This window comes from Mesoplodon mirus (genome assembly GCF_964341445.2).
Source record: "Mesoplodon mirus genome assembly, chromosome: 17".
In the NCBI taxonomy this organism is placed as follows: Eukaryota; Metazoa; Chordata; class Mammalia; order Artiodactyla; family Ziphiidae; genus Mesoplodon; species Mesoplodon mirus.
This window is the reverse complement of record NC_138993.1, coordinates 78,324,657-78,339,783: the sequence shown is the minus strand read 5'-3', so window position 1 is coordinate 78,339,783 and position 15,127 is coordinate 78,324,657. Positions and strand designations below refer to the sequence as shown.

The window sequence follows — 15,127 nt, the reverse complement described above, 5'->3', positions numbered from 1 at the left end:
TTTCCTGTTGTGCGTCTTGCATCCAGGTGTCAGCGTGTCGGTTTTTCTTTTTCTCCGGGATGTGTAACTGCCGTTGGGGCCAGGCAGCGTGTTGGTTAGCGCCTTCCTCACGGTGGTCTGTGAGGGGCGGCAGTGACACTGACGGGTGGCTGCTGCCCTGCACCTGGCAGCGCTTCTCCAAGACACCAGCCGTGGGAAGAACTGCTCCCCCTGTCTGAGCTGCTGCCGGGAAAACCGTTATCTCTGCGGATCCAAAATGCACCACTATCCCAACCTTCCTGTTCAACAACTGAATGTGATCAAAACGCGTTTGCCTTGAACTCTGGGCTTTGGCAGAGGGAGGGGGCGAGTGAGCCCCTTCTCGTGCTTCCAGCCCCAGAGGCAGCAACCCCCCGACTGAGGGAGGGTCGGGCTTGTCCTGAGACCCCCTCCCACCCGCCCGCCCCACGGGTCGCCCTGTGTGTTCCTCGCATGCGTCACCCACCCGCTGTCCCTGCGGCTGCCGGGACCTCAAGCCCCCGGGGGCTTCTCAGGGTGTCAGCCCCTGGCACAAGCTCTTGGCTGGCTCAGGGTTCTGTGCCTGTCCCTGGAAATGTACCTGAAGATACTTGTTTAGTGACGAGTTAGTTCACAGAGGGAGGAGGATGACCCAAGACCAGGTTAGTAGCAGGGAGAGAAGTGCAGAAATTCCAGAAGAAGAGTGAAAGGAGAAAGAGTTGAAAAGATTCACTAAAGTCCCTGAGGGCCAGCCTGTCTAGCGGGGCGGAACACAGTGGTGGAGAAATGGAGAGAGAAGGGGCCACACGCTCCAGGGAGCAGGAACGGAGGAGACGGGCCCTCGCCCCGCGAGAAGAGGTCCCATAACGCGTCAGGACCACCAGGCTCCCGAGAGGCGCAGCAGCCACCCAGGCCACCCGGCGTGGAGGAGTGAGCGGGGAGGCAGGGCGCCCAGAGCCACGGCGTCGAGCACGGGGTTAGGGCTCTGCTTCCGGCCAGGCTCCCACCACGAAGGACTGAGGAGCTGACGCCGTGCGAGCCAGCCGTGCAGGCGGAGGGCGATCGGCCCCCAAGTGGGGAAACAGACAAGGTCGCCGCAGGCCAGCTTTCGTCCTGGAGGTGCGTCGGCAACATGGCCAGCAAGGTGTCCCCAGCAGAGCCCAAGGCGGGTGAGGCGACAGATGGGAGCTGGGGCGTCAAGGCCACCGTGGGCACGTTCTGCAGGGTAGGGGACCTCGTGGCACTCCCCAGACCTGCGCCAACGGACAAGGTGGAGTCCCTCAGGGCCGGGCAGGCGAGGGGGCAAAGGGGCGATGGGGCCATAGAGCTGGGGGTCATTCGAGTTTCCACCAAGCCCAGTGGAGAGCCTGCACTCACTCCGACCCTCAGCATGGACTCCAGGGGCCACACCGGGCAGTGGGGCCGCGCTGTCCCCGAACAAGGCTGCTGGCACCTCCCGGACAGAGCCGCAGACGAGAATTGCTCTCCAGACAAGAGACCCCAACCACTGACAGCACGGATGAGCCCAGAATCCGGGCACCAGCGACGTGAAGTTCACAGTGCCCAGCGTCCCGCCAGAAGCAGGAGCAGGAACTGTCCAGCGACAGCCAGGGTGACAGGCGCAGGAATGACCAGGGCGGTCCAGAGCCCAAAGGGGGCCAGGCGCCGGGGCGGTCGGCAGAGTGAAGCCCGAGACGGGGTCTCCCGGCCCGAGAGGTGCGTTGCAGGCAACGCCCGGCCTAGGGCTCTAAGCCCCTGGGGTGCCGGGCCCTCAGGTCCCCACCGATAACACGGACTTCACCACAGTTCCTACCTGGCAGGCCGGGCCGGGCGGATCTCTCTCGAGCTCCTAGGAAGGGAGGGCGGGGGCTTCGCTCAGGGAAATCTCCACTGTGGACAAAGAACGTCAGCTGCCGTATCAGTAGACAAAGGGTATTGCGGCCCCTGCAGCTGCCCCCACGGCGCCCCTGAGGGGACTCCAGGTGGGAAAGCACAGGACGCTGGCCCCAGAGAGCTGAGGTGCAGATCAAAGGGACGATTCCAGTGAGCCCCGACTCCCGTGCCTCACCACACATAGAGAAGCGCTACGTTCCTTAACTGGAGATGTCTGGTTTTCTTTCATGAACAGTAATCTTTTGATGTTCCAACTACCTGGTCTTTGTTGCAGAAACTCCTGCATATCCTGGCTCCCCCCTGACCTCTTCAGAGGGGTCCCTCCGAGCCTTCTGAGAGGCTGCGGCCCCGGCTCGAGTCCTCAGAAAGTCCACCCAATAAAACAATTCTCAATAGTATTTGTTGTGCGTTTTTTTGCAGTCGACACCAGCAGCCTGTCCTCCGCAGCCGGGCTGCTTTTCCCTTTTCCCTGGATGCACGCGCACCTTCTCCTGCCTCCAGATGTCTTATGACTGCTGACCAGCGCGTCCATCTCTGTCTGTTAGACGGGAGCCCCTGGGAAGCACTTTGCAGGGACTCGGAGCTCTTGGCCTGAGAGCTGTTGAGACAGCTGCCCTCCCGGACCCCCGGGTGGCCTTGACAGATGGCCCGCTGGCCCCGGGTCCCCTCCTGACTTCCCACTTCTTTCCTCAGCATCCTCGAGTGCCAGGGCCTCCCCATCGTGAACGGGCAGTGTGACCCCTACGCCACGGTGACCCTGGCAGGACCATGCAGGCAAGTACAGCCTCGGCTGGGAGGGGGGCGAGGTCGGATTCCCCGCTCGGGAAAGCAGGTGAGCCAGACAAGGGTACATGCAATTTTCACTCCCTTTTGTTTCCTTTATTGCACGAGAGTTGCTCTGTAAAAAAGAGAGCCTTTCTGATCTTCACGTTGGGTATCTTTGGCTCAGTAAAGGGCCCCGATTTGCATACCGTCTGGGGTTGGAGACAGACACGCCCGTAGGCCACGGTGACGTGCGTGCTGCGTGGCCCAGCCTCAGCCAAGAGATTTGGCATCAACAGTGTTTGTTTTCCATCCTGATCTTCCCCCCTCGATTACAGGTCAGAAGCAAAGAAGACAAAAGTGAAAAAGAAGACCAACAACCCCCAGTTTGACGAAGTGTTTTACTTTGAGGTTGGTGTTTCAGTGACACAAATGCAGTTGAAAAGCACACCCCAGGGTCTTTGGCAGAAAGATCCTCAGCCGCTTACTTCTGAGAGTTCTGGGGTGCTGTCCCCCCACGTGAAGACCCCGTCCTGCCCTGCAGCTCGAATTCCTAGGACCTGTCCTTCCTTCCCTGGGCAGAAAGGCTGTTTGTTGCTTCCAGCATGACCTGGTTTTGAGTTGAATGCTGACAAATTAATACTTGCCAAATTATCAAGACATTGATTTTTTTTGGTTGTTTGGTTTGGTTGGTTTGGGGTTTCCTGGTTTTTGCCTGCCCCACCCAGTCTTCCCTGAGCAGTGGAGGGAGGCTTGTGTCACCAGAAGTAGTGAGGGTCTTGAGGCAGAAGAGGAAATGCATTCAGATGACAGCCCCCGGCTGCCCCTCAGAACGTGAACCACCAGCAGGACGGCGGCTGGGGGGCCGAGGCCGGAGCAGAACCGCCAGCCGCTGGCTCCGCGGCCTCGGCCCCGGGGACGCGCAGGTGGCCGTTCTTCCCCCACAAGGGCCACAGCACAGATGAGCACAAGGGGGCCTTGCTCCCAGTGCAGGGAGAGTGGGCAGCTAGGGGCAGCAGAGGCCTGACGGTCTCCCTCCGTTCCCCAGGTGACCAGGCCCTGCAGCTACAACCGCAAGTCCCACTTTGACTTCGAGGACGAGGACGTGGACAAGCTGGAAATCCGGTGAGCGGGAGGCGCTCGGGGTCGAGTTGCTGGCTCGGCGGGGTGGCCTGATTTCCTCTCTCCTGCTTGCTTTTTGCTTTGTCTTTAAACATTGGGGAATGGATAGAAAGGAACTTCAGTTTTCTGGATTATTTTAACATGAGGCTGTTGGGTGATGGCGAAAGGGCAAAGGTGGTGTGTGTTCGCTTTGCAGTATCTTCCGCCAGGCTGAAGGGCGAAGGCTTCGAGCCCCTCTGCGTGTGCAAGGCCCGGCCTGGCCGCGGTCCCGCTGCTGCGGGGCCCCCGCTGTGCCAGGTCGCAGCGTCCGCTGGGGGACGCGCCAGCCCTCCTGCTACGCCGGCCGCAGCACCTCCCCCGTGTCAGGGGGCAGATCATAAGCCTGGGGCTGGGGTGACCGCATTAGGTCCAATGCGCCCCGCTCACGAGAACCGTGGGGATTCTCCAGATTTGACATCACTTAAAATCTGCTTTCCTGTGGGTCAGGGTTTCCCGAGGCGCCTGAGGTTCGGAAGCTCAGAGGGGCCAGAATCGGGTCCCTCCTGCGAGCCCGGCCTCGAGCAGTGACAGGCAATGGGGGTGAGGCTCCTGGCAGCCGGGCTTGTCCCTCCAAGGGCCTGAACTGCCCAACCTCATGCTCCAGCCGTGCTCAGTGTGGCCTTCAGGCCCCGTCCCGTCCTGCCCCGGGTTCTCTGGGGAGAGCTCGGGGGCGCAGGGACCCCGCCCCGCCTTGCCGCCCGGTAAAAGGTCCCGCACAACTGCTGTTTTCCAGGGTGGACCTCTGGAACGCCAGCAACCTGAAGTTTGGGGACGAGTTTCTGGGGGAGCTGAGGGTCCCGCTGAAGGTGCTGCGGCAGTCCAGCCCCCACGAGGCCTGGTGAGGGCACCTGGGGCCCCGCAGCGGCCTCCGCACGGAAGGAGGCCGTGCCAGCTGTGCCCCACCACACTCAAAACCCTCGCGTGTCCCGGAGACCACCGTCCTGCGCCCCATCTCCCTCTCTCATCTCCAGGGCACCTGGTTCCCTTTCACCAGGGCTTCCAGGTCACATCACATGACAGGGAGCAGATGCCAGTCTCGGCCGCTCCGGCCCCAGACTGGCTTCACTCCCCACGTCCCCGCAACAGACGCTTGGGCGGGGGCAGGTGCACGCACCCCACGCCACACACCAGAGCCCTGCATGCCTGCAGACCTGGGTGGGTAAAATTTGGGTTGTGCCCTGGGGAAACTGGAATTCCTGATTCAGTGCCCCAGGCGACCCTGCTCAGCCAGCAGCCCGGCCTCGTGACGGGGCTGTGACGGGCGGCCCCCGGTGGCCAGTGCCTCAGCCCAGGGCACGCCGCCCGGCACGTGCGCTCAGAGCAGCCGGGTGCCTGCAAGGCCGCCGGCTGGGCCGGGAGAGGTAGAGTGTCTGTCAGGAGGACCGCTGGGTGCCCGTGTGCCCGGGGCCACCTGCCCTGCAGCACAAGCCCACCCCCCAGCGTGCACTTATGAGGATGATTCCACCCGGGCTCTGCTCAGGGCTGGCCGCTGTCGGGTGTCAGTCTTCAGGGGTAAATTGTTTTACTGCAGTTTCCTAAACTGCTCGTGACCCCTTCCCCGTCCTACCTGTTCCTCCCGCCCTCCCGCTTCCCCACCCCAGCGTCTGAGTCTGTGGCTCTGTTTGATCAGCACCAAGTACACAGTGTGGGGGATGCCCATGCGGATGCTGCGGGGGTGTCAGATGGGGGACGCCCCAGGTGCCCGGACCCTGCGGGAGGTATCAGGTGGGGGACCCCCCAGGTACAGGGACCCTGCGGGGGTTTCAGGTGGGGGACCCCCCAGGTGCCCGGACTCTGCGGGGGTGTCAGGTGGCGGACCCCACAGGTGCCCGGACTCTGCAGGGGTGTCAGGTGGTGGACCCCACAGGTGCCCGGACTCTGCGGGAGTGTCAGGTGGGGGCCACTGAGGCAGAGGGACCTAAGCGCGGTGTCCTGCAGCATCTCCCGAGTCCCCTTGCCTCAGACCCTGACACAGCCTGTGACGGGAGGACCACCCAGGCGGGGTCCCTGGGGGAGCTGCTGCGTCAGACGGCCTTGTTTGTCCGTGTGTCCTGCACCAGGTACTTCCTTCAGCCCCGGGACAACGGCAGCAAGAGCCTGAAGCCGGAAGACCTGGGGTCCCTGCGTTTGAACGTGGTTTACACGGAAGACCACGTCTTCTCCTCCGACTACTACAGCCCCCTGCGGGACCTGCTTCTGCGGTCGGCGGACGTGGAGGTACCTGCGTGGCTCGCACACCGTAGCCCCCACCTTGGGCCTGCCGTGTATTCGGGACCATCTGGGTCTCCCTCTGCTGGGGATGGGAGCCCTCACGCCCCCCGCAGCGAGAGCCACAGGACCCGGCGTGGCCCACGCCTGGCGCTCTGTCTTGACTGTGACCCCAGGGTCATGGCCCTCTGCTCACCGGCCCCGGTGCTGTGTGTGGTTGTGGGGGGAGGCGCAGACCCGCCGGGCGCACGCACAGCAGGGGGCTGGGCCCGGGGCTCACCTCTTTCATGCCCTGTCCCCCCAGCCCGTCTCGGCGTCCGCGGCCCACATCCTGGGCGAGGTCTGCAGGGAGAAGCAGGAGGCGGCCGTCCCGCTGGTGCGGCTCTTCCTGCACTACGGCCGGGTGGTGCCCTTCATCAGTGCCATCGCCAGCGCCGAGGTCCGGAGGACCCAGTGAGTGCCGAGCGCGCCCCGCGACCCTCCGGGGGTCCGGCCTGGTGAGGGGCTGGACGGGGGTCCGGGCGGCCAGAGGAAGCCACACGGGCCAGGGTTCCTTCAGAGACACACTTGCTCTTTTAAAAATGCGCCTTTTCTCCTGGGAACTGGGAGGCACGTGGCACGGAGCGGTGAGCGGGGCACCGGGTGCCTCGGGGGCGGCTCCGTTCCTGAGGCTGGGCCGCGGGCCTTCCGGGGAGGTGGGTTCTGCTGGGAGTGGCCCCCTGGGACCGTTGGCTCAGAAGGATCCAGCGCGCACCCCGCCGGAGGTGTCATGAGGTTGGGCTTTGCCTCCCGTGCTGACCCCAGGCCCTGAGGAACAGAGGAGGCCCTCGAAGCGCAGGGTGGGGGGCGCACGGCTGCCGCGCCCCACGGACCCGGCGGTGGCCGCGGAGGGTTTGTTACACGGCAGGCAGGCCCAGGGCTCAGGCCCCCACTGCGAGGCGTCGGTCAGGTGGCCTCCCTGCCCCCTGGATGCCTCCCTATCCGACGCTGTTTTCCAGGGATCCCAATACCATCTTCCGAGGAAACTCGCTGACGTCCAAGTGCATTGACGAGACGATGAAGCTGGCGGGGATGCACTACCTGCACGTCACCCTGAAGCCCACCATAGAGGAGGTGAGGGGGAGCTGCTGGTGGGCCAGAGAGTCCCGAGGGAAGAGCAGGTGACACAGAGCCTGTAGCCCCGGGCCCCGCCTAAGCCCAGAACTGTGGCTTCCACGTCAGCTTCTCCCCGGCTTCCCAAGGGGACCTTCTGAGCATCCCAGAATCTTCCTTTTCTCAAATTAGAAAAATACTTAAGCAAGTCCATCATTCCACTAAGACAGAAAGACACACAAGAGAAAAACTGGTTCTTCCGAGGACGCCTCCTTCCCCAAATCCGCGAGGCCAGAGAGACAGCCCTGCTGCTGTTCCCCCCCACCCCAAACCCCTGCCCCGGGTCAGACACCCTGGGAGGAGTGACCCTCCATCTCTTACTGACCCCTTCCTGGGAGGGGGTGTTTCCCCCAGAACAGTTTCACCAAAAAACAGGTCCTTGCGGTGCTTTGAGGGAATTGAGAATAGATTCTGGTTTGATCTGTGAGCCAGACCCTGAGAGCACTTTGAGGTAAAACGTTAATAAACTGGTGAAGCCTCATCCCGTGTCAGCCGCCGCGCCGCAGTCTCGAGAAGGACCGCCCCTCCTGGACCAGGCCCGCCTCGCCCGCCGTGACCCCGCCCACCTGGGCTCCGGGCTCGGCTCACGCACTGCGTGTCCTCAACGCTCTCCGCAGATTTGCCAGAGTCACAAGTCCTGTGAGATCGACCCCGTGAGGCTGAAGGACGGTGAGAGCCTGGAGAGCAACACGGTGAGGCCCGGCTCGCCCTCCAGCGCCTTGGACGCTGCGACCCCCGGGATGGTGGGCGGTGGCAGGCGCCTGAGCTGCAGCGGCCTCAGGGGACCACCCCCCCCCCCGCACCAGCCACCACCTCCCCTGCTCTGTGCCTGGCCTGCGCCTCCCCCCACCCATAACCGGGAGGCTCCCATGGGTTGGGGGCGTCTCCCTCAGCTCAGCAAACACGGGTCCCCAACCTGGGCCACCTCTGGCTGCTCCTGGAGCTCCGCCCCAATTTTTAAAACAGCCAAGTCCCCGTTTTCATCTTTCCGTGTGGTTTCTTCACGTGAATCATGCCAAGTCTTTGCCTCTAAAGAGCAGAGACCGGTCCTGGCATTCGGGAGGTCACATCGCTGCGGGCGCTGCCTCTAGGCTGTCGGTCGATGTGGGGGACACAGCGTGCTCCCTCCACCCGCATCCCTGGTTGGTTGCACGGGTCACTGTGATTGCAGCGCGCTGCTCCTGACCCGCGACAGGAAGTCTGTCTTTGCTGCTCTGGGGCCCCAGCCCCGCCCTCGCCCCTCCTGGCGGCCGTGGGGCACGGCAGCCCAGGGGAGTCCGTTGCAGACGGCACTGAGCCCCACCTTTGCAGGAGAACCTGCGGCAGTACGTGGACCGCGTCTTCAGCGTCATCACCAAGTCGGGGGTGAGCTGCCCCACCGTCATGTGTGATATCTTCTTCTCCCTGCGAGAAGCGGCCGCCAAGCGCTTCCAAGGTGAGTGCTTGTGGCACTCACACCATGGGGACACCCACACCCCTCTCTGGACGAGGCCTCCAGGCAGAGAATGGACGTTCAGGGCCCTATAACGAGGGTTCTGACCCCGTAGCCAGTGGGCAGGGTCAGGCACGAGCGTGGGGGCTGCACGGCGGGCAGAGCCCCCCGCTCCTGTCTGCACTCGCCCCTGTGTGAGTTGGGCCCCAGCCCCACCCGGAGGCCACAGCCGAGCTTTGTCCCAGTGGTTCCCAGTTTCTTCCTGGCCCCCGGTTATTCCCTGCGGCTCCAGAAGCCCCGGTGAGTCGGCTGTCTCTGTGTCCTGGCCACAGATGACCTGGACGTGAGGTACACGGCCGTGAGCAGCTTCATCTTCCTGAGGTTCTTCGCTCCAGCCATCCTGTCCCCCAACCTCTTCCAGCTCACGCCCCACCACACAGTAAGTGAGCACCTGTCCTGTAAGCTAGTCAACCAGACCTCCTGACCATCCGGCCCCCTGGACCAGCAGGTGGCCCGGGTAGTTCCCGCGAGCCGAGCCGGGGAGATGCAGAGGTAGCCCCAGGTGGTGACTGGGTCGTGAACGTGCCACATGCCCTTACGTCTTTGTCTCAGGAAGGTTTCAAGACGTTTTAATCAAAGTTGTGTTGTTAAAACCGCTGGATGGTGTGACCAGGGCTTCCTCTGGGGGCTTTTGTTTTGACGTTACCCCCTGCCCACATGGAGCGTGGATACTCAGTCATCATTCAGGCCACGTGGTCAGCAGATGGTTTTTGAGCTCCCACCGTGAGCAAGGCCCGAGGCCCGAGCCCTTGCAGAGAGCGTGCCAGGGGGCCACAGTGCTAGGCGGAAAGCCCAGGGTGATGGGCCCATTCCTGGTTTTGCTGGTTTTAAATTAAGCCTGCGAACCGTGTGGAGGGTGAGAGGCCCCCAAGCTGGGTCCCCGGGAGACTCAGCCCCAGAGTCGCTGAGGGGATCCGATCCTTTGCTGGAAACGTGGGGTCTGGGGTCAGGGGTGGCCTGAGAGCCTGCATTTCAGCCTGCATTTCAGGGTTGGAGGGTCCACAGGGACCTCCGAATCCAGCGTTGGCGAGTTCATCTGCTCACTCACGGACGGCGCTCGCTCTGGGCAGCTTTTAGGGGTGTCGTTCGTTTTGTCGGCGGCAGTTCTGGGCTCATTCACGACTCATCTGTGAGACCGTCCCCTTCCCGTCTCTGGCAGGACCCGCAGACGTCGAGGACGCTGACGCTTGTCTCGAAGACCATTCAGACTCTCGGCAGCCTGTCCAAGTCCAAGTCTGTGAGTCGCTGACTTGAGTTCTCTTTTCAACACGAAGGAAGAAGGAGTAGTAGGACAGGAGCAGGCGCTGCCCAGAGTCTCCCCGCGAGGGGCCATGAGGGCGCCCTGTGGGGGCACAGCCCGGCCGCACTGGGTGGAGGTGTCCCCTGTGGGCGGTGACCGTCCCCTGTGGGTGGTGACCATCCCCTGTGGGCAGAGATGTCCCCTGTGGGTGATGGCCGTCCCCTGTGGGCAGTGACCGTCCTGTGGGCAGAGATTTCCCCTGTGGGTGATGACCGTCCCCCGTGGGCAGAGATGTCCCCTGTGGGTGATGACCATCCCCTGTGGGCAGTGACCGTCCCGTGGGCAGAGATTTCCCCTGTGGGTGATGACCGTCCCCTGTGGGTGATGACCATCCCCTGTGGGCGATGACCGTCCCAGTGGGCAGTGAATGTCCTCTGTGGGTGGAGATGTCCCCTGTGGGCAGTGACTGTCCCTGTGGGCAGTGACCATCCCCTGTGGGTGGAGACATCCCCTGTGGGCGGTGATGTCCCCTGAGGTCAGTGACCATCCCCTGTGCGTCCCCCGTGGGCAGCTAACACTCCCGCTGCCATGTATGGATCTGCAAACCATGTCCCCTTGGCTGTAGGGACTGCCTAGCCCTGCCACACAGCTGGGCGTCCTCGGCCTGAGCACCTTAAGGAAGTCGGGGTGCTGCCTGGTGACTGAGGGCTCGTCTACATGGAGCCAGCAATAGCCCCCTCTTTCCCTGGGTCTGAGCTCGTTTTACCCCTTTTGGTGACAAATCTGCGTCTCCCCTTCATGGGGGCTTCCTGGAGACTGATGATGTGCCAGAGCCCCGAGCGTCCACCCCATGACAGCAGCAGCGGTGTGGGCTCCGGGTACCCCGCACACAGGCAGTGACGTGGCCTGTTCCTCAGGGACGGGCCTGTCAGGCTCTGTCTGGAAAGGGTTGAGCCATGACCTACAGGATCACCCCAGTCCTCCCCATTCTGTTCTTTGTGGGGCGGAGTGACCCAGGCTCTCAGCACTGCAGACAAGCAGCCCCCTGCAGGGCAAACGCTTGGCTTTCTCTGAATCCGAGGGACACGAAGCCGTGCGCCCATGCTCTCCTGCATCCGTCAGCCCCAGCGTTTGTCGGCTGGAAGCCCAGATAAACAGGCACCTGCTGGGCTGAGGTCTGCACAGACTCGCTCGTTTTCACACCCAGGGTAGCAAAGTGCCCTCATGCGGACACAGGTCCCCCCGGGTCCCTCTTGCTGTTGCCCCAGCTCCTGGAGGTGAGGACCCCTCCCGTCCCAGCAACCGCGTCTGGGAGCCACGCGCCCGCGAAAGGTGTTGAGTCATGCACGACAAAGATCTCACCAAGGACCCCGTGTGGTTTGCTTTTTGAACACGGTTTGAGTGGAATCCACCCTGCAGAGTTTGGCAAGCCCCTCCCTGCGGCTGGGGTCGGGGTACTCGGCGCCCCGGACAGCATCCACCCCTGTGTGTTTTGCTGTTCAGCGCCCGTGGCCGCACTCTAGATCTTTCGGGTTCGGGCCAGGAGACCTTAGGCCTTCATTAAGTGACCTGTTTCATTTTAGGCCAGTTTTAAGGAATCCTACATGGCTGCATTCTATGAATTTTTCAACGAGCAGAAGTACGCTGATGCAGTGAAAAATGTAAGTATCGGCAGCGATTAACGCAGACTCACGGAAGCAGAGGCAGCTGACTCGGTGGGAGGGATCCAGACGGTCGTGGGTGGTTGAGCTGAGCGGGGGTGCCCCGTAGGGGCAAAACCCGGGGAGCGGCCAGGGAGGGGAGCCGGGATGGCTTCCAGCTCCACGAGGGGAGCAGGTGGACCTCCAGGTGTTACCTGAGGCCTGGCAGCCTCTCAGGAGCAGTAACAGCTGTGGGTGCGGCCAGCCCTTCCCGGGAGGGGCCGGGGGTTCAGCTAGGGCTGGAAGTGTCTCAGTCTCAGCAGAGACAAGACCCCATGGTCCTCTCAGAGGGACCCCCGCCCGACAACTTGCTTCTCAGAGTCTCCTCTCTCCTCTGGTTCCAGAAGGAGATGCAGGGCACCCAGGCGCTGTTCCTACGAAGGTTCGCCTTTTAACCATCCGGTTTCTTTCCCACTTCAGTTCTTAGATTTGATCTCGTCCTCCGGGAGAAGAGACCCCAAGAGTGTGCAGCAGCCCATCCTGCTTAAGGAAGGGTAGGGCTGGCGGGAGAGAGGCAGGGTGGGGCTCCCAGGCTGGCTCGGCGCCAAGCGGGCATCCCTGCCCGCGGGGCCGGAGGGCGTCCAGACCCGTCTGGGGCCTTGGTCCGTCTGGGGGAGATGCCCCAGGGCTGCGCCATGGCGAGTTTTCACTCCTGTGCCTGTTTTCTGCTGAGGCTGTGAGTGGAGGGATGCCCATGTGGGAGCAGAGTTTGAAGGCGGAGGAGACTGAACGGCCCCCAAATAGTCAGAGGCTTCTGCCTGGGTGGCTCCCTCACCTGGGTCCAAGGCCCCTCTGCCCTCCGTCAACCCCTCGCTCAGAAGTGTCCCTCGTTGGGCTCAGAATACAGGACGTGGCAGAGAGCAGCTACCTCTCACCTCCTGTCTTTGCTTGCAGAGCACACCTGTGGGGCTGGGAGCCTGCCGCCGGCACTTTCTTTGGGAGCATCTCTTGTCCGTGTTTTCAGGGTGGGAGGTGAGGGGGGTGCCCTTTGTTGGAGCTTAGATAGACCCACGGTCATCACCAACTCGTAACTTGAAGTTGACACCAGCACAGGAGCCAAACTTTTCAAAAGTAGAGACCTTTGCCTTTTGATTTTTAAATCCTGTCACTTGGAAATAAAATTATAAGATACTGAAATCCCACAGTCTGCTTCGAGTATCACAGGTACGGCAGTGGCGACCTGTTGTGATTCTGCAGGCTTTGATTTTGTGACTTGGGCTGCCGGAGCTGGTGGGCAGGGGGGCCATGCGCCCAGCCCTAAGCTGCTCACCCACCAGCCTGTGCCGTTCACGACAGGTTCATGATTAAGAGGGCACAGGGGCGAAAACGCTTTGGGATGAAGAATTTTAAGAAAAGATGGTTTCGCCTGACAAACCATGAATTTACCTACCAGAAAAGCAAAGGTAACAAGAATAGTTCGCTTTTTATTCGTTCTCACGTATTGCATCCCGAGAGACCAGAGCCTTGCCTCGGCCCCTGTGGCGGCACCGGTCGCTTTTCTGGGGCGGGCGGGTCCTTACCCGGGAAGGGGGCACCGAGAGGGTGGCCTGGGCATCGTGGGGAGCAGTGTCGGCACCTCCGGGGTGGGTGTGGGGAGCAGGGTCTCGGGGTGGACGCTCTTGTCCTGTGTGGGTGGCTATGATCTAGATCACAGTATGTTCCCATGGAAACGGGTTGGCTTCTCAGGACCCGGGTCCTGTTGGGGGTGAGCGCGTGAGGCCGGCGTCCCCTGCCTTCGAGGGGAGACCGGCCCCTCCTGGCGGCTCACAGGCACACTCTGCCACAGGGGACCCGCCTCTCTACAGCATCCCCATCGAGAACATCCTGGCCGTGGAGCCGCTGGAAGAGGAGTCCTTCAAGATGAAGAACGTGAGTCCTACCACCCCATCCCCACTCGACCTCGCTGCCGCCCCGCGTCCTGCACCTGCTCCCAGACCCCTGTGAGCCGGCAGCCACAGGTGCTGCCACGGGGCAGAGAGCCCGACCCTGCCTGCTGGGTCGGCAGGACCCGCGGGGCTTCTCTAAGACTTTTGATTTAGATTGAGTCTTGCATCTATAAGCCCCAAATACGGAGCAAGGGCTGCAGCCCCTCACCGCGAGCGGTTGGTCGTTTGCACTTGTCCTGTTTGCTGAGTTGAGTCCCCGGCCTCCTCCCACCTCTCTCCGTGTAGATGTGCATATGTCTTCTGAACCATGTGTATCTTCAGTGTATTTCTTAAAAACAAGGACATCCTTTATATAACTCTGTGCAGCTGCCAGAATCAGGACACCCAACCCGCACGCAGCGTTACTACTGAGCCACCATCCAGCTGTCCAGGGACATTCTCTAAGCCGTTGTTTGTCCCAGGCCAACACCTGGTACTTGGTTCTCTGCTGTCTCCTTAATCTGGGACATTCCTCCGCCTTTCTCTGTGTTTTGTGGCCTCGGCATTTTTGAAGCAGAAAGGCCAGTGTTTGGAGACGGCCCTTGGTTTGGGTGTGTCAGGGGGTCAGTGTGGCAGCTTCACGTGATGCATTTTGTAGGGACTCCCTCGGATGTGGCACAAGCGCTGGTGACTTGTGTCAGGGACCCGTGGCCCGGGGTCTGTCAGGGACATGTGGCCCAGGGTGAGTCAGGGACATGTGGCCTGGGGTCTGTCGGGGACATGTGACCCAGGGTGAGTCAGGGACATGTGGCCCGGGGTCGGCCGGGGGCCCATGGCCGGGGGTCGGTCGGGGACATGTGGCCCCACTGGATGCATCAGCTCTGCCCCGTCTTTCTCGGCCACACGCTTTTTGCCTCTCTTGTCCCTTCGCTGCATCTTTTCGCTTCCTCCTGCCGAGAGCCTTTCTCTCTCCCTGGTGTTTTTTGGGCTGTGAGGCCCTGCAGGGCCCCGTTTCATTCAGGGAGGAGCCCCTCATTGGTGAGACCACGTGGGTGCTCACGTGGCCCGGATCTGGCCGTGGGAATGGCACGGTTTTTGCTGCCCTTGTAGCTCCCCCCTCCAGGCACACGCCGTCCACGCAGTCGGGCCCCACGGAGGTGTCCGCGTCTGCAGGAGCCCACGCGTGGCCTGACCGGCAGGAATGAGCAGCTGCCAATCGGCTTGGTCATTTCAAAGTCAGACTTTGGGCGGAGGCTCTGGGGGACCCTCCCATCAGGTCCACCACTGCTGACCGTCCAGATGCTTGCAGACAGCTTGGGGAACCCCTGCTTTGCGTTCACTTCCCGACACTGTGGGCACCATGGTGGAGGGGGGCTGGGGGGACGGTGCCTGAGTTCTCGTCGCCGAGCACCTCCGAACACTGCTGCCCACCCCCCGCCATCACCGCCGTGTCCCCTCCTGTCCCTTGCGAGGGGGAGCATGGGGTTCCCACCGGGTGGCAGGACGACTCTGCTCTCCAAGGGGTGGTCTCGTGGGGAAGTCCCCTGCAGCCTCGCGTGGCCACTGGGGGGCGATGGCCTTGCGTCCCACCTCCCCAGGCCGCCAGCCCGGAGCCGATCTGAGGGCTTTTCTGGGTTGTCTGTTTTCATTAGAAAAT

The 15,127-nt window shown here is 62.3% G+C and overlaps 1 protein-coding gene across 1 annotated transcript in view; it reads left to right on the top strand.

Annotated features, from left to right (window-relative positions):
• The window catches only part of RASA3 (RAS p21 protein activator 3), an 86,458-nt gene that overhangs the window by 62,959 nt on the left and 8,372 nt on the right, over positions 1-15,127 (top strand). The window contains exons 6-20 of the mRNA XM_082602662.1: positions 2,584-2,664; positions 2,991-3,063; positions 3,701-3,777; positions 4,547-4,651; positions 5,874-6,030; positions 6,326-6,474; positions 7,020-7,134; positions 7,791-7,865; positions 8,485-8,608; positions 8,938-9,044; positions 9,825-9,902; positions 11,489-11,566; positions 12,026-12,099; positions 12,902-13,008; positions 13,392-13,474. Coding sequence (XP_082458788.1) covers positions 2,584-2,664; positions 2,991-3,063; positions 3,701-3,777; positions 4,547-4,651; positions 5,874-6,030; positions 6,326-6,474; positions 7,020-7,134; positions 7,791-7,865; positions 8,485-8,608; positions 8,938-9,044; positions 9,825-9,902; positions 11,489-11,566; positions 12,026-12,099; positions 12,902-13,008; positions 13,392-13,474 — 1,483 coding nt within the window. The remainder of the gene's footprint in view (positions 1-2,583; positions 2,665-2,990; positions 3,064-3,700; positions 3,778-4,546; positions 4,652-5,873; positions 6,031-6,325; positions 6,475-7,019; positions 7,135-7,790; positions 7,866-8,484; positions 8,609-8,937; positions 9,045-9,824; positions 9,903-11,488; positions 11,567-12,025; positions 12,100-12,901; positions 13,009-13,391; positions 13,475-15,127) is intronic.